Raw genomic sequence first — 19,920 nt, 5'->3', positions numbered from 1 at the left:
AACCTTCTCAAAATAACAAAAGCACAGCGTAAAGAAAACATTCTGATAAAGTACTGAACTGATATCACCCAGACTGAGGAAGAAATCGCAAAAAAAACTACTTCAAATAAAATGGTACTTGTCACATGCTTCGTAAACAAAAGATGTAGACTAACAGTGAAATGCTTACTTACGGGCCATTCCCAACAATGCAGAGAGAAAAAAAATTGATATAATAGAAAAATAATACGAGGAATAAATCCACAATGAGTGGATAACAACTACCTTACCGTGATTGTTTGCAATTAAAATGGTTAAAAAGAAGACACAAAAATAGCTTCTTAGCAAAAAGCAATTTCTCAAGCAAGAATTTTGCTAGGATTGTCTGGGAGTGGTCTGAGTGGGGAGGGGAAAACAGAAAACTAGCTGTTATTGGCAGAGAGGTTTGGAGCACGCTTTCTTATTGGTCAAACTAATTTACCACATAGTGACGTCACCAGACAGGCCAAAACCCCATTCTACCAAAACAGGTTGAAATTTCAGGCGGTCATTTCAAACAGCTCTTACACTAAAAGGGCATTATCATAATTTTCACAATATCACAGTACTATTCCAACCTCATAGTGTGGAAATATAAAACACAGGAAAACACATTTTTGACTGCACAGGACCTTTAAAAAAGATGTTACTAAATTTAGGTCATAATTCTGCCAAATGACCCAGATTGGCTACACATACAGTAACTATACTGAACAAAAATATGAAGGCAACATGCAACAATTTGAAAGATTTTACTGAGTTACAGTTCATATAAGGAAATCAGTCAACTGAAATACATTCATTAGGCCCTAATCTATGGATTTCACATGACTTGGAATACAGATATGCATCTGTTGATCACAGATACTTTTTTAAAAAAAGTACTGGTGTGGATCAGAAAACCAGTCAGTATCTGGTGTGAGCACCATTTACCTCAAGCAGCGTGACACATCTTCGCATAAAGTTGATCAGGGAGTTGATGGTGGCCTGTGGAATGTTGTCCTACTCCTCTTTAATGGCTGTGCGAAGTTGCTGGATATTGGCGGGAACTGGAACATGCTATCGTACATGTTGAACCAGAGCATCCCAAACATGCTCAATGGATGACATGTCTTGTGAGTTTGCAGGCCATGGAAGAACTGAGACATTTTCAGCTTCCAGGAATTGTGTACAGATCCTTGCATTATCATGCTGAAACATGAGGTGATGGCGGCGGATGAATGGCACGACAATGGGCCTCAGGATCACGTCACGGTATCTCTGTGTAGTCAAATTGCCATTGATAAAATGCAATTGTGTTTGTTGTCCGTAGCTTACGCCTGCCCATACCATAACCGCACCGCCACTATGGGGCAAACCGCTCACCCCCACACAACGCCATACACGTGGTCTGCGGTTCTGGAGGCTTATGGTAGAGAAATTAATAAATTATCTGGCAACAGCTCTGGTGGACATTCCTGTAGTCAGCCTGACAATTGCACCCACCCTCAAAACTTGAGACATCTGTGGCATTGTGTTGTGTAACAAAACTGCACATTTTAGAGTGGCCTTTTATTGTCCCCAGCACAAGGTTCACCTGTGTAAGGATCATGCTGTTTAATCAACTTCTTGATATGCCACACCTGTCAGGTGGATGGATTATCTTGGCAAAAGAGAAATGCTCACTAACAGGGATGTAAACAAATTTGTGCACAACATTTGAGAGAAATAAACTTTTTGTATGTTTGGAAAATGTTTAGGATCTTTTATTTCAGCTCATGAAACATGGGACCAAGACTTTACATGTTGCATTTACATTTTTGTTCAGTATAAATCAAAAACGAGTTTAAGAAGATGCATCATAGATAGTTGAATTCACTAATTTCAGATTTACCAAAAATAGACCTTTCTTTCAGGAAATTTGAAATCAGGATTTGTTTCCCACATATGCTTTATCAAATCAACCAAATCAATGCTCTGTCTGTCCATCTGTCTTCCAGACTGTCAACTCGCTGTGAAGAATGAAAAAGGGGCACTAGCCAATGGAGGAAGCAGACTCTGGGCCGTGTGGGTGTGTTCAGGGAGAGAAATACTTTTTTAAAACACCTTTATCGTAGGCCAGGCCCTGTTCTTACCTCATATCCCAACAATAATGCCTTGCATAACACCTGGGAAGAAAACACTTAAATTTGCTCAACGTGCCATTGGTTCAACTTACCCCATGACCACTGGCTCAACTTACCCCAAGGCAAACATTTTAACTATATTAGCCCACAAAGCTACAAAGATGCACTTTCATGCTAGGTTTAGGACCTCATATTGAAGCTTATAGAGACCCCAACTGATGTATAGAACACTCTTAAAATGACCTACTTTGGTTACGATACAAGCGTCATGAAACCTCTAACACAAATGCATTTGACTTGCTGAAAATCTTTTGGACCTAACTTGCTTACCATTTTTCCATGTGGTTTCTTCCTTCACAGACTCCATGAAATGGCCTCTTCCTAAATATTTGGTCAAATTATCAATTTTGTCTATGGTTTCCTAGAAACAAGGAAGGCTCAACTTACCCCACTCACCCCTAATTATCATTGTGCTCATTCTGCCACCCTTGTTTTCCATAGAATATATAGGTTGTAGAGCTGCCAACACGCCTACAACAGATTTTACTTTCAGCGTCCAGGTTTTTTCTTTATCATCACAAAAAACTTGCAGAAGCAATGAGCTCGAGTTTCGATCAGATGATTATCCCCTATGTAGTTTTTGTAGGAAATATGCAAATACTTACAGAAGAGTAGGCCAGAGAGCACACCCCTTTCATCAAGACCGCCCTCAAATGAGTAGCCTGTTCTTCCCATAGCCGCCACCCACTGCATAAAAGCTGGGAGTTTCAAGCAAGAACGCCAAGCTTCGCTTTGAAGAATTTAGCGATAGTGGCATTTGGTGCGGAGCTAGTGTAGTTCATTGATCTGCCTGTTGATCAGTTATGGGAAGCTCTTGACAAGTGATAGCGTGTTACGGCCGCAAAATGTGACGAATAGTACGCAGATAAAAAAAATACATGATATATATTTCTTAAATATGTAGTTTAAAGAAAGACGTTTCTGTAAAATATTTATTCATTTCACCATGCAGCGGTAAACATCAACTCCTTCGAAGTGGATGTGTATTATTTTCAGCTTCAACACTTAGTTTGAACAAGATGGAAGTTATCACACCATAAACGTTCTGCAGTGACTGACGAGATGGGAAAATGGGAGATATCAATGGTAATTTCCAATGATATGCATAAGAATGTTGTGGTTGTATGACATGGGTTTCATTTAGAAATGATAACTTTCTCATTAGTTTTACTGTATTTTCAGAACTATAATGTAATGTAGGCTATTTGAATTATAGGTTATGCACTGTTTGAACAGAGTCAAATAATTTCTCTTCTTACACCTGTTGGTCATAAATCAGACTGCTGTCTTGTCAGAGCGTTATAGTCATGTGTAGCTATTGCCCAATAATGGACTAAATGAGCCTAACGTTACTCCGTATAATCTAAGGACCTTGGATGTTCTGTTTCGAGGTGAATTGGTTATGACAGCCAAATACTCCATCTAAACGTGAATCGTACGCTTTTTAGGAATATAAAGCCCTCCACTTTCATGTCACATCCAAAATCATTCCACAAGTGCAAAATATAGCCTACACTTAGTGTACACGGTTTAAACCGGTTTTAACAGTTGCAGCAGACAGTATTTTTCAGTGACAACACTTTGTGGCATCAGTCTTCTGTTTACACACAGGTGTTTGGAGAAGCAGTTAATTAGCATAGGCAGTGGACTTTGTCTTCTGTCTGTTCGCTGTAACATGGAAATATGTTTGTATGGGGTTAGGGTTCCCACAAAGGTGGGTAGTAGTGTAATTAATATATATTTTAAAAAACGTATTTCTTGCTGATATGAAACAGATACCTGAGAAGACAACGGTCCTTATCAGAGGAGGCTGGTGGGAGGAGCAATAAGGGGACTGGCTCATTGTAAAGGATGGAATGGAGTTCATTGAATTGGATCAAACATATGGAAACCACACGATTGAATCCGTGCCATTACAATGAGCCTGTCCTCCTATAGCTCTTCCCACCAGCCTCCACTTGTCCGTATATTTCCTTCGTGTTAACATTTAGAGCAAACGTCTGGGTTCTTAACAAAACTTCCCTGGCCAGAAGGGGTCTATGATAATGAATAAGGCAGCAACACTGCAACATATTGCCAATGCATGCATCTTGCATGGATGTACAGTATATCCTTGCATTTAGTGTATGAATATCTGTCAGTGAGACTATTATTTGCATCATTGTCCTGTGACGACAGATTCTTTACTTACGATAGAAATAAGTTGAAACATTTATATGTAATTTCATTATTCTTTTGGCCAAATTTCATATTCACAAATGTAAATTTACATACAAAACACCACATTTTCTTACCTTACAAAAATAAATTGAACTGTATTTTAAGACAATTAAATTCTCTGCTAACAAAAAAGCTGTTAGAATAATAAGTGTCTGTATGTCCCTTAAGGTCCTTGTGTAATGTGATATTGTACCCCCTAGCCTAAATGTCCTTTGTATATTTATATATATACTTGTGTTCACACATGTACTTCCTGTATTGATTTGTTGTTAATAAAAAATAAAAAGATTTGATCTCTCTCAAAAAAAAAAAAAAATGGGGAGGAAGTGTAGTTTGTCACTGGAGGCACACAGTTTGTGCAAAGCTACTACAGTAAGTGATCTTATTTGAACTTTTTTCTCACTGATATGAAAGATAAGGTGCATATCGGAATGTGTTTCGAAAACCGGTTTGAAAGCTATGATTTATGTTTCTAAACATTAAAACAAAGCATCAAAAATGTAGTTCACATACGGGGAAGAAGTGTTTTTGAGAGCTATCCTGATATTATTTGTATCATTATGTTTAGTCTCAATATTGGACAATTCTTGTCTGTTTTTGTATTAAGTTTGGTGCACCTAAGATAAAGATGTTACTGTATTGTATCCTTGCCCATAGAATTAGGATGTCGGTGCCTTGGCCTCATGTAGGCCTACAGATAATGTAATGCAGTATTCCATAAAGGACAATGGTGTGATATTGGTCCCCTCACGACACCGATAATAGTGCCTCTCTTTCTTGGCCTGGTCTTTTTTCAAGTGTGAATAATTAGATTGTGACGCACGTCTGCCTGCCTTGTACCTCAGTAACCCTCTGCAATTTAGGAGCTGGGTAATGATTATAATGTGCCTTGAGTGCTCTGCCCACCATACGCATCTGCATGTCTGTCAGATGGCATATGACTTAAAATGCTCCGATTTGCTTTGATCGTATATGGATAGTATAAGTGCCAATGTTAAAACCAGACCGTTTAGTTCTGACAGGGACATAGGGGGGAAAGCCTAAATTATATCAGAAAGCGGTGGACAGATATGAGGGGCGTGTATTAGAACAGAGAGATTGATTGGGGGCTAGTTACAGACTTGTATGGAGGACTGAGTTGGGGGCGTGGGTGGAGGGATACAGTGGCAAGAAAAAGTATGTGAACTATTTGGAAATACCTGGATTTCTGCATAAATTGGTCATAAAATTTGATCTGATCTTCATCTAGGTCACAACAATAGACAGTCTGGTTAACCAATTTAGGTAATCCAGGTAATTCCAAAGGGTTCACATACTTTTTATTGCCACTGTAGATTTAATAGGTTACATATTTTAAAGGGGATTATGCAGATTTATTTACGATTTCTTTGATCATGTCGTTTCAATTATTTGACCCAGGTGCCGTCTCTTTGTACCACATTGCTCTTGTCCTCAGTAGGCAAGCTGTGTTCCTTTTCATGTTGTTCTTTGGCATACATTAGAGTCAAGTTCCTTGTCCTGCTAAATATGCAGACTATTGTATGAAATGTTGTAATTTGGTAAATCCATTTGAATTCAGTCACTTTTTGACAGCACCCCTTTTGATTTAAACAAAACCTTCCATACATATTTGCCCATTGTAGAAGTGCTCAGAAAGTTACTTTTTGGATCTGAATGCCAAAACAGAGAAAGGTGCTTTAAAGTTGGCATATTTTGCATACCATACCATGAGACAACCATGTCTTCATCACAGGAAAATATTTAACCTTAAACATAAATGATATATATTACGTTGTAGCGCCGACCCTATTTTACATCATCTGAAGTGGTGTTGTGCCCGCCATCAGTGAGACAACATGCTCTTGAATACAGGGTGGGTGATCATTTACGTTAAAGGTTCAAAATAATCATAACTTGTATTCAAGAAATTATAAATGAGTTTGACAACCCTGTTTAACCATGTATCTTTTCCAGTGATTAAGACATGGATGTCTGATCGTATGGTGGGTATGCAAAATGGGGAAACTTTGAGCACCTCTATCTCCTGAATGTTTTGTCATTCATGTCCAAAAACATTGACATTTTTTTAAACATTTTTGTCATTTAGCAGACGCTCTTATCCAGAGCGACTTACAGTAGTGAATGCATACATTTCATAAAAATAAAAAAAAATCTCCGTACGGGTCCCCTGTGGGAATCGAACCCACAACCCTGGCGTTGCAAACACCATGCTCTACCAACTGAGCTGTTTCAAAAAGTCACTTGCTGAGCACTTCTTCCATCAGCAAACATGTATGGGGGGAAAAGGATGCCGTCAAAGTGATTGAATTCATATCTCCATTTCTGCTCAGTGTTTTCTCTAACGTAAACAGTACAGTGTTTCTAAGAGATTTGAATTAAACCTTTAAAGTGAAGAAATCTCATCTAAATCTAGCTTTGCTAAACCAACATGTGAATATCCTGAGAAAAATCTGTGCTGGTGTGTGTACAGATGCAAACATGAGTTTGTCTTTTCACCTGTCAGCTGAATAACTGATAAACCCAAAGCACTCCCTGTATCACAGACCTTCCAGGTGAAGTGTCTACATTTTGCTCACAAGGCGGGCATGCCTCTGCATAGGCTTACTGTAATGGACCATAAACATCAATCTGGTCTCACAGTTGGGCATTATGGTCTGTAGGATCTGTCCTGTCAGTGGTCTACATGTCTCCCCATCTCATTGTGTGAGTTCCTCCTTCCCACCCAGAACCCAGTGCAGGAGTGGGGTGAGGAGGGGGCGTTGTATGGAATCACCCTGCGTCGGGAGCCCGTCCAGATACCAGCCAGCCCCACCGAGGCCCGGCCATGCATTGCCTTCGTCCAGTACCGGACTTGCAAGGTGCGCAGGCTGAAGGCAGCCACCCTGAACCGGCTGGTGAGCCACCTCCTGGACCCCTGCTGCCAGGAGCCCGACTACAGACAGATCTTTCTGTCCACCTACCAGACCTTCACCACTACCAGTGCACTCATTGAGCTGCTCTTCCAGAGGTGGGCCATGTCATTAAGTTACAGTACTCATAACTGCTGTCATGTTTCACCTGACCATTGTCTCAGACCATAATGCAGAAGCTGTTTCACTGTTAAAATTAGACAGTATAAAAAAATGTGAGCAAGTTGTTTGACCTCTGTAGTTTGAAAACACCTTGACCGTCTAGTTTTACCATCTTCTATCAAATGAATGTTTGGTGAAATGACCTACAAATGTCTCTCCCTCTTCTTTTGCCTTCTCATCTTCACCCACTTTTTTGCAACCACAACTCTTTTGACACATTCCGAGTTATCACAGTAACAAATAAGAATAGCCAAATTGGATTCAGAATGTTATGTTGGGTACATCGAGAGGGGCTGTTTTTGAACAACACCTCTCGCTGTGTATGCAAAGTCACTTAGTTTCGTCAGATTGTTTTTTCTTTCTTCCTTCCTTCCCTCACAAAATAACTATCTCAGCATCTTTGATGTAATGATAATAAGCACCCAGCAGGTAGTTAGCCATTACAGGTTTTTACAACAACAACATTTATTCACTGAGTTTGGAGTGATGTCAGTGTCAGGATAACAACGGAGCATAGAGACAGACCAAAGAAAAACAGTCTGAAGAAGAATGGACCACTGCCCTGTTGGTCACAATCACGGTTTAGATGAGTCTGACACTCTTCCTAATTGTTCTCACAGGGACAATGGGGCTTCAGACGTGTACAACAGTGAATGTCACAAGAGGTAAGCTGGCTGCTTTTCCCTTGATCACATTTACTTCCTTGACTCTGAAACAGGGAAGACATTGTTTCATCACGTTGTCTCCTCAGGCGTCTGATGCCCCTGATCCAGACTTGGTTGGAGGTGTACAGTGAGGACTTCCGGGATCCTCCTCAGCACCCCTCACTAAGGCTGCTTTTGGACCACCTACACTGCCTATCCTCCTTCTGTTCACTGGCCCAGCGCTCTGAAACTCTGCTTAAGAAGTTCCAGAGAGAAGGTACAGGATTCTCAATTTACTTGTTTTTCCTAACCTCTTCTGTGAATTGCCTTTGATTTATTATACCATTGTTGACCCCCTTCTGTCATTCCTCTCTCCTTTAATAGAAATGGATACTGGTGGCCATTCTGCCCAGGCTGAGGTTAATCAGGAAGACGAAAGCTCAGGGGAGGAAGGCCTTAGAATGCTACAGCCCACTGGATCAGGGTGACATCATGAACTTCTCAGTCACAGGCATCGCAGAACAGCTCACCCGACTGGACGCTGTAAGTGTCAATCATGGCAGATCATTTCTGACTCTTAATATGCGTCCTCAAGACTGGATCACTAACACTCTTTTTCCATTTTACCTTCCTTATCTGTCCATCTCTCAGCGGCTGTTTAGGAAGGTGGTTCCGTACCAGTGTCTGGGCTGTGTGTGGTCCCAGAGAGACAAGAAGGAGAACCTGTCTGCTACCGTCAGCGCCACCATTGCCCAGTTTAATGCAGTCACCAACCGAGTCATCACCTCCCTGCTCTGCCGGCCCACCTCCAGCCCCACTTCTGTCCGCAAGGTCTCCAGCCCAGCTCAGAGGGCCTGCGTCATTGAGAAGTGGATCAGAGTCGGACAGGTCAGACACATCTAGGGACTTGGATCATTTGAGGGATACACTTTCAAATCCAAGTGCAGCCTTCTTACACATTCTTACACAACGTTAACCTGCATCCTGGTTCTCAGTGCATTTAGTTGTAAGTAGTAAGTTCTAAGTCAGTCTCTAACGTGTGACTTTTTTCTGAAACAGGAGTGTCGGCAGCTGAAGAATTTCTCCTCTTTGAGGGCCATCCTGTCCGCCCTTCAGTCCAATGCTGTCTACAGGGTGAGGAAGACGTGGGCTGCTGTGTGTAGGTACGGACTGTCGGGTCACACTGAAAGGGTTAGCTGAGTCATGAAGCTAGAGGGCCAATAACATTGACTGAATATGGAGAAGAAAAAAAATGAACAAGAGTGTCCTTATCCTCTGAGAATGTAAGGCTTAGTAAGGAAATTATTTACTAGTAATTGACCTACATTTTTCGACTAACCATAGTTTGTACTTCATGCCATAACTATGCAATAAACACATTTTATTGTGTCAGTCAAGAATAGTTGAACATTCATTTTAGGTCAACATGCCATGCCTTACCAACTCTAAATCCCTTTGAAGCTTCAAGGATATCTTTTATAATGAAGTTGCTAGTGGTGTCTTGTCTGAGTGTTATTTTTGGATTGATTTAATTGGTTTGTTCTTCTTCAGGGACAGCGTCACCATCTTTGATAACCTCTGTGAAACCTTCCCTGATGAGAACTGTGTGTTGAGCAACAGAGAGATCATTGTGGAGGTAAGAATCAAGTACATTAAGGAAAATGATTTGACTTAATTTTGTTTTACCTGAGTCTCTGCAAAAATGTAATGCAGACGATATGACACTGTTGAAATACTTACAATATGGAGTGTTTTATTGTTTTGAGAGCAGTTTACTTACATCTTCAAGCACCTTGATATTCTACTTTTACGACTTATTAACACCCATCTTTCTGTCAAGTTAATGTTTAGTGAAATTGCCTTACAATGTGTTAATAGTAAGCTATTGTCTCAAAGCAAAAGAGAGGGTGTTCTATTTTTCTGTCGGCTCTGGGTGTTTGTGTCAAATCTTCATTAGGTCTGGTTACAGTGAGAGGGCTCTAAAGTAAAATTCTACATATTGCTCAGAATTTCCAAATAACATGCTAATATTAGCATCATTGTCAACAAACACTACACTAATGACAATTTCCCCAGCAGTTCCTTGAGAAACACCTTCATTTGCCTCAAGTCTTTATTTAATTTTACTGGTCCACCCCTTGTTCAATTTAACTGTTCCATAAAAATAGTTTCAGTTGCTCCCTGTGTCTGCATTAACAGCCTCACAGTATTTGTGCTTTTGACACATGTTCTTATCAAAATGTTCCTTAGTGTAACTGATGTGAAATGGCTAGTTAGTTAGCGGTGGTGCGCGCTAATAGCGTTTCAATCAGTGACGTCACTCGCTCTGAGACTTGAAGTAGGGTTTCCCCTTGCGTTGCAAGGGCTGCGGCTTTTGTGGCGCGATGGGTAACGATGCTTTGTGGGGTGTCAGTTGTTGATGTGTGCAAGGGTCCCTGGTTCGAGCCCGGGTTGGGGCGAGGAGAGGGATGGAACCTACACTGTTACATTAGCACAAAACTGCTTTTGTTCACATGGATTCTAAAAGCTCAATATATTGGTTACATTGTGTGTGTGTGTGTGTGTGTGTGTGTGTGTGTGTGTGTGTGTGTGTGTGTGTGTGTGTGTGTGTGTGTGTGTGTGTGTGTGTGTGTGTGTGTGTGTGTGTGTGTGTGTGTGTGTGTGTGTGTTCTAAGAACAACCAATGTGGTGTTGACCCCATAAGCTGGTAAAGGAAGTTCTGACCTAGACCATATTTGACTAACTCTTTGCATATGCTGTAGGTCATTGCAGATGAGTGGACAGGTTGACAATGGAAGGCCATAAATGCAGACTGAATTTAGCTTCTATCTGACCCCTTTTCAGGATGGAAGCCAAACAGCCATGGATAACATTTCTCCCAATATATCCAAGCGATGTCCTATTGCCAGACAGATGGTAAGCAATACTTCAGAGAGCGATTGAGTAAGAGACATTGCTGACATGATATGTAGACATGAGATAGATATATATCTATATATAGTGGGGGTCATTAAGTTTGAGTTTAGCTTTCACTTCTTTCCATGCAACATTAAATGGACAGAAATGATAGCAGAGGCCTCCCGAGTGGCGTAGCGGTCTAAGGCACTGCATCACAATGTTGCAGCTTCACTACAGCCTGGGGTTTGATCCCAGGCTGTGTCACACCCGGCCGTGACCGGGAGTCCCATAGGGCGGTGCACAATTGGCCCAGCATCGTCCGGGTTATGGGAGGGTTTGGCTGGGGGGGGGGGCTTTACTTGGCTCATCGCACTCTAGCGACTCCTTGTGGCGGGCCGGGCAACTGCAAGTTGACCCTGGTCGTTAGTTGAACGGTGTTTCCTCCGACACATTGGTACAGCTGGCTTCCGGGTTGAGCGGGTGTTAAGAAGCTCGGCTTGGGGGGGGGGGGTCATGTTTCGGAGGACGCGTGAGTCGACCTTCGCCTCTCCCGAGCCCGTTGGGGAGTTGCAGCGATGAGACAAGATCGCAATTGGATATCACAAAAAAGGAGGGTATAAAATAGAAATGATAGCAAAATTCTGTGTATCTGAAAGTAAGAAATATATATATATATATATATTTCTTACTTTCAGATACACAGAATTCTGCTATCATTTCTATATATACTGCTCAAAAAAATAAAGGGAACACTTAAACAACATATCCTAGATCTGAATGAAAGAAATAATCTTATTAAATACTTTTTTCTTTACATAGTTGAATGTGCTGACAACAAAATCACACAAAAATAATCAATGGAAATCCAATTTATCAACCCATGGAGGTCTGGATTTGGACTCACACTCAAAATTAAAGTGGACTACAGGCTGATCCAACTTTGATGTAATGTCCTTAAAACAAGTCAAAATGAGGCTCAGTAGTGTGTGTGGCCTCCACGTGCCTGTATGACCTCCCTACAACGCCTGGGCATGCTCCTGATGAGGTGGCGGATGGTCTCCTGAGGGATCTCCTCCCAGACCTGGACTAAAGCATCCGCCAACTCCTGGACAGTCTGTGGTGCAACGTGGCGTTGGTGGATGGAGCGAGACATGATGTCCCAGATGTGCTCAATTGGATTCAGGTCTGGGGAACGGGCGGGCCAGTCCATAGCATCAATGCCTTCCTCTTGCAGGAACTGCTGACACACTCCAGCCACATGAGGTCTAGCATTGTCTTGCATTAGGGGGAACCCAGGGCCAACCGCACCAGCATATGGTCTCACAAGGGGTCTGAGGATCTCATCTCGGTACCTAATGGCAGTCAGGCTACCTCTGGCGAGCACATGGAGGGCTGTGCGGCCCCCCAAAGAAATGCCACCCCACACCATGACTGACCCACCGCCAAACCGGTCATGCTGGAGGATGTTGCAGGCAGCAGAACGTTCTCCACGGTGTCTCCAGACTCTGTCACGTCTGTCACGTGCTCAGTGTGAACCTGCTTTCATCTGTGAAGAGCACAGGGCGCCAGTGGCGAATTTGCCAATCTTGGTGTTCTCTGGCAAATGCCAAACGTCCTGCACGGTGTTGGGCTGTAAGCACAACCCCCACCTGTGGACGTCGGGCCCTCATACCACCCTCATGGAGTCTGTTTCTGACCGTTTGAGCAGACACATGGACATTTGTGGCCTGCTGGAGGTCATTTTGCAGGGCTCTGGCAGTGCTTCTCCTGCTCCTCCTTGCACAAAGGCGGAGGTAGCGGTCCTGCTGCTGGGTTGTGCTGCTGGGTCTCATGCTACCACTAGAGTGAAAGCACCGCCAGCATTCAAAAGTGACCAAAACATCAGCCAGGAAGCATAGGAACTGAGAAGTGGTCTGTGGTCACCACCTGCAGAACCACTCCTTTATTGGGGGTGTCTTGCTAATTGCCTATAATTTCCACCTGTTGTCTATTCCATTTGCACAACAGCATGTGAAATGTATTGTCAATCAGTGTTGCTTCCTAAGTGGACAGTTTGATTTCACAGAAGTGTGATTGACTTGGAGTTACATTGTGTTGTTTAAGTGTTCCCTTTATTTTTTTGAGCAGTGTATATATATATATATATATATATATATACACTGATCCTAGTATTGTCTACTCAGTATTTTGCGGTGGCAGTTTCTGCTTCTTGAAGTCACATGTAGCCCCCTTTCCCCATCAGCTCTTAACCCACAAGAGGTTACAGTGATTCCCCTAGAGGAAAAATCTATTCAAAGACCGAGAGAGTCATGTGTGGCAAGAGGAAGCCATCCTATCCTTAGCCACTGATGTTTCAAATGGCCACAGATTACTAGGATGTGAAAGGACAGTAATCATAGACCAAGACCTTTTCTAGCATCATATGCACATTCTCTAAAGCTGTGTTACTAGAATCCTCTGCTGACATGCTGTCTCTGACATGCTGTCTCCTCAGAGCACCTCCAGTGGGATGGTTCCTTACCTGGGCACGTACCTGACTATCCTCACAATGCTGGACACTGCTCTACCAGATACTGTGGAGGTAAGCAATCAGCCATTGAAACAGACGGCTCAGTTATGGCAGCTACTTTAAGTTAATTCTATATTTACCTTAGCGGATTGCTATCTTAATGTTTAATATTGATAATAAATCTTCCATATTGTCAAGTATAATAGCATGTTGTGCTATTTTTGATAGGGGGACCTCATAAACTTTGAAAAGAGGAGGAGGGTAAGTTGTTGCTGTTTTTGTCTTCGATCTCTAAGCCTGTAGGGAATAGGATTTTACGTAAAGAAAACAAAAGATGCAGTACAAACATGTCTAATAAATATTTCACCCTTGTTATAGGACATGACGCATTGAAAAGGTGGTACACTCACCACCACATTTTAGTGGTACTTTGACATGCCGAAGGGAAAAGTGCACACCTTTATGCTTAGGGATGTTTGCCTACTGCTCTAAATGACTATCTCTCAGCCTTTATGGGAGCCCCATGACTGTTAAAATTGTTGTCAGGTGTTACTAGTTCAGGACAAGTTACATAACAACCACACAGCTGACATGGGCTCATGATCTCCCTCTCTCTCTGCAGGAGTTTGAGATTCTCTCTCAGATCCGGCAGCTCCAAGCCTCCTGCTCTCAGTACAACCTGCCCCATCACACCAGGATCACTGCCTGGTTGCAGGGCCAGAAGCTGCTCACTGACCAGGAGAGGTAAGAACTTGTCCTCCACTGGTTTTATTGTAGATCAATGAGGAGATAAAGAGCTGGTGAGCTTTGTAAGGCTTGATGGGGCCTAATAATGTCTTAAAATGATGCCCCTTATAGGCCAATAAACCCTTTATACAACCTGAATTGTCTCTTTCTAGTATACTGTATACCCAAATGTACTACTCAAATGACATGTAAAACACAATTCCCATAATCCCTACCCTGGTTTTGCCTGTTAAGGAAAATGAATAGAAACCCATCTACAGCTGGGGTTGACACAGGGCTGCAGTGTGTTCAGGCTTTTAGAATCAGATTTGTTAGTGCAGGGCTGGAACAAAAGGCTGTATACATTTAGACAAGTCCACCCTGACTTCGGGGCTCATAAGTGTTTTCTCTGTGTTCTGCCACAGCTATGAACTGTCCAGAAACCTGGAGCCTCCAATAGACCTCTGCTCCCCAGGCGCCTGGAGCCACCGTTTGATCAGCAAGAAACTGTCCTCGTGAGTACTGAACACTTCTCTTAACAGCAGTTGCCATCTTGTTAATTCTACTCAACACCCCATCTCTAATATATACAACTATTGTAACATTGTTGTAAATAAACAAGAACTGTAAAAGAACAATGACAAAATGCAGTATTTAAGGTTTTACTAGTGTACGTTGACCACATTTGTTAATTTAGTGCAAAGTTCTAACTATGTTTGTGTATTTGCAGACTCCTCAAAGTGAGTGAGGGATCCAGCAGGAAAACCCATGCAGACCAGATCAGTGTGTCGTCTTCAGGGTCCAGTGGCTCTGAGATGGAGGATCTCTCCACCCCTCCCTCCACACTCAGACTGCAGGTACAGCTCTCTCCTATCCCCTTTAGACATGCTTCTGACTGTCTCTCTCTTTCTGTCAGTCATTGCGCACCCTGGTTAAAGCTGTTTCAAATATTTTAATAGAACACACTGTACTACAAAACATCCTCTAGTTAGACTTTACTAATACCAGTTGTTACACCATGGAGCAATTCAAAAGTAATTGCCATTATGCGGCTTTTTATATAACCTCCCATTCATAACAGTGATCCCCATTGACATCTCATCGAAACTGATGTCCTTGAGAACTGGAATGTCAATTGACCAGGTCCTTGAAGCCAAGCAGGAGTGGTGTTTGCTTAGCACATGCCTCTCTGGTGAAGCATGGCTCAATACTTCAGTTGTCCACAAATGTGCTGAGGTCAATATCTCAGACAGACAAACTGAAAGACTAATTCATTATTTCCAAAGGCACTCATGCATGTTCTATCTCTCTACCTTGTCCCAGTCTCTGTCCAGCTCCTGTCAAAATGTGGCGGAGGCCTTACCCTCCTCCCCGGATGGCTCCACTCCCTCCAGTTGTTCCTCCAGTTCTCAGCCTGACCTATCTGCTCCAGTGGCTGCCCACCCTAAACCCATGCTGCCCTTCCTCCCCCTCTACAACAGACAGGTGGCTGACTGCTGTATAGTGAGGGTCAGTGTGGAGGCTGGCAACGGCAACATGTACAAGAGCATCCTGGTGAGCTTGGGTTGGGATCTGGTGGTAGGGATTATCTTGGTGTCCTGTTATGGAAACGTAAAAGGGATCATGTGTATAGTACTCTAGCTCTGTACATTTGGTTATGATGAAATCTAAGATAAGAACTGCTGTGTTGGTTACGTTTACATTTTAGTTATTTGTCAGACGCTCTTATCCAGAGCGACTTAGTTATTGCGTTCATCTTAAGATAGCTAGGTGAGACAACCACATATCACAGTCGTAGTATGTACATTTTTCCTCAAAGAAGTTATCAGCGAAGTCAGGGGGGGTTGTGTTATTTAAGATTTAAGATACTCTGGTTGGTTGAAGGGAGGTTTTGCAGCCAAACCCTTCGCTTCCTCATTACAGCATATTAACTGCTTGTTTGACTTGTCCTTCTCAGCTGACTAGTCAGGACAAAACTGCCCAGGTGATTCAGAGGGCCCTGGAAAAACACAACCTGGAGCACCTGACCTGTCAAGACTTCACTCTCACACAGTTGATCTCCCAGGAAAGAGGTGAGCTAAAACAATCAATGCTCTTACACAGTACATATGCCCACTCAAAGATGCCACATCACTGTGCAGATCAGTGTTGGTCAAGCAAGGAGTTGCTATAGTTTGGCATTAACTACACCTACCTATAGTAGAAATATTACTGAAGATATTGTTGTCCTGGAATGATTGAAGAGGACTTTTTGATAGTGTATGCATACTGTATGTAATATTCTCCTTTCTCATACCAACCCCATCATCTTCCGTTTTTCAGAGTTACTCATTCCGGACAAAGCTAACGTCTTCTACGCCATGTGCACATCGGCGAACTTTGACTTTGTTCTGCGCCAGTGTCCAAAGGGTCAAAAGAAACCTCTGTGCGCTACTTCCAGCCTTGGACGTTATTCAAAGTAGACAGCGTACTATGGCAATGATGAGTAACTACAAACCAGGACTGAGTTCAAAGGATTTTGTACAGACATTTAGCTGGTTGTAGTTTTGTTTTTAATAACTTTCTTTTATGACAAAAATCATGTTTAAATGTTCCATGATGGACAGACCCCTGTTTGGTTTGTTGTCAAGTGGGTGCCATGAGAGGAACAGGTGGAAGATGATAGTCTGATGGCACTTCATGTAAAATACACGTGTTGTGTATATACGTCTGAAGACAACAGATTTGGGGCTACATTTTGAAACCCATTGAACAGAATGTCCTTTATTTATTGATGGAGCGAACTCTACATGATTTCCACCATTGAACACTCAACATTCCTCCAAGACTTCCCTGAGGTGCTTTACTTTGTGGAAAGGAGTCACATTGGAGTCAGATCAGCAGTGACTGTGATGCTCTCTCCCTCAGTCACACGCCAATATACAGACACGTAATAGTTGTTTCCTATTGTCTCTTCTCTGAGCAAAACCAGTCACCTATTTGTTTTAATGAGAGAGATGACTGACGTTTCCCAACAGGGAGAGACAACCTATGAGCCTTAAAAGGGAATGAGGTCACAGGAGACGGCCTGCCACCTGAGAAGTGGATGGGAATGTTCTCACCTGGATCACTATGTTCCCCAGGGTATCAGCCCGCCGTCATGGCGATACTGATTGGGGCTGTGCGTGCGAAAGGAGGGGCTGCCCTGACCAGCTGGATAGCACTCCATATACGCTACAGTCAGTTGCTGTAGAGGGGACACTGACAAACATTTAAGAACTCAGACTGTCAATGGTTTAATGATGGTGATAATAATGTGTGTGTTGTAAATGGTTCTGTGTTGCATTTCAATGTTAATACTTCGATTTTTTTTTTATTTGTTCTTTTTACATTGTTTTCTATTTGTCTCTTATAATGCTCTTGATGATTAGGTGGGCCTTCATGGCTGTGTTGCCTAGCTACCCAAATTCCTTGTTCCGGCCAAACGCCACGCCAACGGACGTTAATTTCTCCTCTGCAATGAGTCAGGATCTGAGTACCTCCCCGATGATTTCTAGAATGGAAATCCATTCTAGACCGTCTGATTGGTCCCAGAAACCAATGGGTTGAGCCAGAACACGTGGGTAAATCGGCATTTTGAAAATTCGTCATTGGCTTTGATATGCTGATGGGTTAGAGATGATCAACCGCTGATGCCTTGTTTTGTACAACACCCCTCATTTTGACGTCGCCACAAATTACTTCAATGATCGCACTCTCAGACAAGTATGTTACCAATGATAGAGCAGCAGAAGAATTCAGTTTGAATCGTCAGGCAAGGCTGTGTGCACTTGTCAATTGAATAGAAAATATACTGAACAAAAATATAAGCGCAACAATTTCAACTAATTTTACTGAGTTACAGTTCATGTAAGGAAATCAGTCAAATTAAATAAATTCATTAGGACCTAATCTATGGATTTCACATGACTGGGCAGGGGTGCAGACATCGGTGGGCCTGGGAGGGCATAGGACCACCCACTTGGGAGACTGGCACACACACTGGGGAGCAAGGCCCAGCCAATCAGAATGAGTTTTTCCCCACAAAAGGGTTTTATTACAGACCGAAATACTCCTCAGTTTCATCAGCTGTCTGGGTGGCTGGTATCAGACGATCCCACAGGTGAAGAAGCCAGATGTGTAGGTCCTGGACTAGCATAGTTACACGTGGTCTGCGGTTCTGAGGCCGGTTGAACGTACTGTCAAATTCTTTAAAACAACGGCTTATGGTAGAAAAATGAACATGCAGTTCTCTGGCAACAGCTCTGGTGGACATTCCTGCAGTCAGCATGCAAATTGCCCATTCCTTCAAAACATCTGTGGCATTGTGTTGTGTGACAAGCGCACATTTTAGACTGGCCTTTTATTGTCAGCAGCACAAGCTGCACCTGTGTAATGATCAAGCTGTTTAATCAGCTCCTTGATATGCCACACCTGTCAGGTGGATGGATTATCTTGGCAAAGGAAAAAATGCTCACTAAAGGGGATGTAAACAAATTTGTGCACAAAATTTCTGCGATCTTTTATTTTAGCTCATGAAATCATGGGACCAACACTTTGCATGTTGCATTTATATTTTTGTTTAGTATACATTCTAAACCATACCAGGTTTCTTGACTATTTAAAACTTGCAGATGAATCACGGATTAATAGGCATTTCCAAAATGTGTTTTTTAAATATCAGTGTATGACACTACAGTAGCTCAATTTAGATGTTTAGAAGGACTAATAAGTGTTTGATATATTAAAACTTTCCACTATGATTGAACCAAGTTGGTTATGCAACATTCTGAAAAAAGGTGAAAAGAAATTCAAACACTTCGGTGCTATAAATAACTCGAGGCGCTTTCATCTGCCAGAGCATTGACATACCCCTTTCATCCAGCGCTTGCAGATAGGTTATTTGAACCCAGATTTAAATCTAATGTATATTACAAATCTGCCAAAACTGAATTCTCAGAGGTTGCTTAGTTGTCTCTTTGAGATGAATAGCATTAAAGGTAATTGTAAACTAAAGAGGAAGTGTTAAATATATATGGCTTGTACAATGCTATGTGAAAATCCTGCAAACATGAAAAAACTGAGTGATTCAAGCAACAGGACATCTCAGAAATGCCTGCACTTTTACTGAGCTGTCCAGTTTCATTGTCTCTGTGCTCCAAATAAAGTTTCTCAAAACCTTTTCTGTGTTTGTCAACATTTCTTATACTGTATTTCACTTTATGATTCTAAGATTATTGGTTTCCATATCTCTGAATATGTATGCCATTCTATAAGATTGGCACTTATATTCATGATGTAATTCAATGTTCCCCAACTGGTGGCATGAATTTGGCCCACGGGTGATTTTATTTGCCCCCCCAAGTTTTCTGAACAAAAACAAAGAATACACTTTTATTTGTTTTAGTTGTTGGACATAAAAGACCAAAAACACCAGCAAATCAGGTCCTAGTGATTTTAATTTAGGAAATCTGTTCTAAAGTATTCCCACCCATATTAGAGTGATATACACTGATTGTTCAAAACATTAGGAACACCTGCTCTTTCCATTACATAGACTGACCAGGTGAATCCAGGTGAAAGCTATGATTCCTTACTGATGTCACCTCTTAGTGTAGATTTAGGGGAGG

General features: G+C 42.1%; 1 protein-coding gene across 1 annotated transcript; it reads left to right on the top strand.

The window, feature by feature from the left end:
• The first annotated feature begins 1,811 nt into the window (after positions 1 to 1,811).
• On the top strand, positions 1,812 to 18,313 carry LOC106601313 (ral guanine nucleotide dissociation stimulator-like 1). Its single transcript, XM_045716063.1, has 18 exons — positions 1,812 to 3,269; positions 7,151 to 7,431; positions 8,116 to 8,160; positions 8,247 to 8,416; positions 8,524 to 8,602; positions 8,634 to 8,682; positions 8,791 to 9,027; positions 9,199 to 9,302; positions 9,691 to 9,775; positions 10,984 to 11,055; positions 13,532 to 13,618; positions 13,775 to 13,807; positions 14,169 to 14,290; positions 14,698 to 14,787; positions 15,003 to 15,129; positions 15,596 to 15,826; positions 16,230 to 16,344; positions 16,595 to 18,313. The coding sequence occupies exons 1-18, from the start codon at positions 3,246 to 3,248 to the stop codon at positions 16,732 to 16,734; spliced, it is 2,091 nt and encodes a 696-aa protein (XP_045572019.1). The 5' UTR covers positions 1,812 to 3,245; the 3' UTR covers positions 16,735 to 18,313.
• Positions 18,314 to 19,920: the final 1,607 nt, after the last annotated feature.

This window comes from Salmo salar, chromosome ssa03, assembly GCF_905237065.1.
Source record: "Salmo salar chromosome ssa03, Ssal_v3.1, whole genome shotgun sequence".
Lineage (NCBI taxonomy): Eukaryota > Metazoa > Chordata > Actinopteri > Salmoniformes > Salmonidae > Salmo > Salmo salar.
This window is presented reverse-complemented; position numbering and strand designations above follow the sequence as displayed.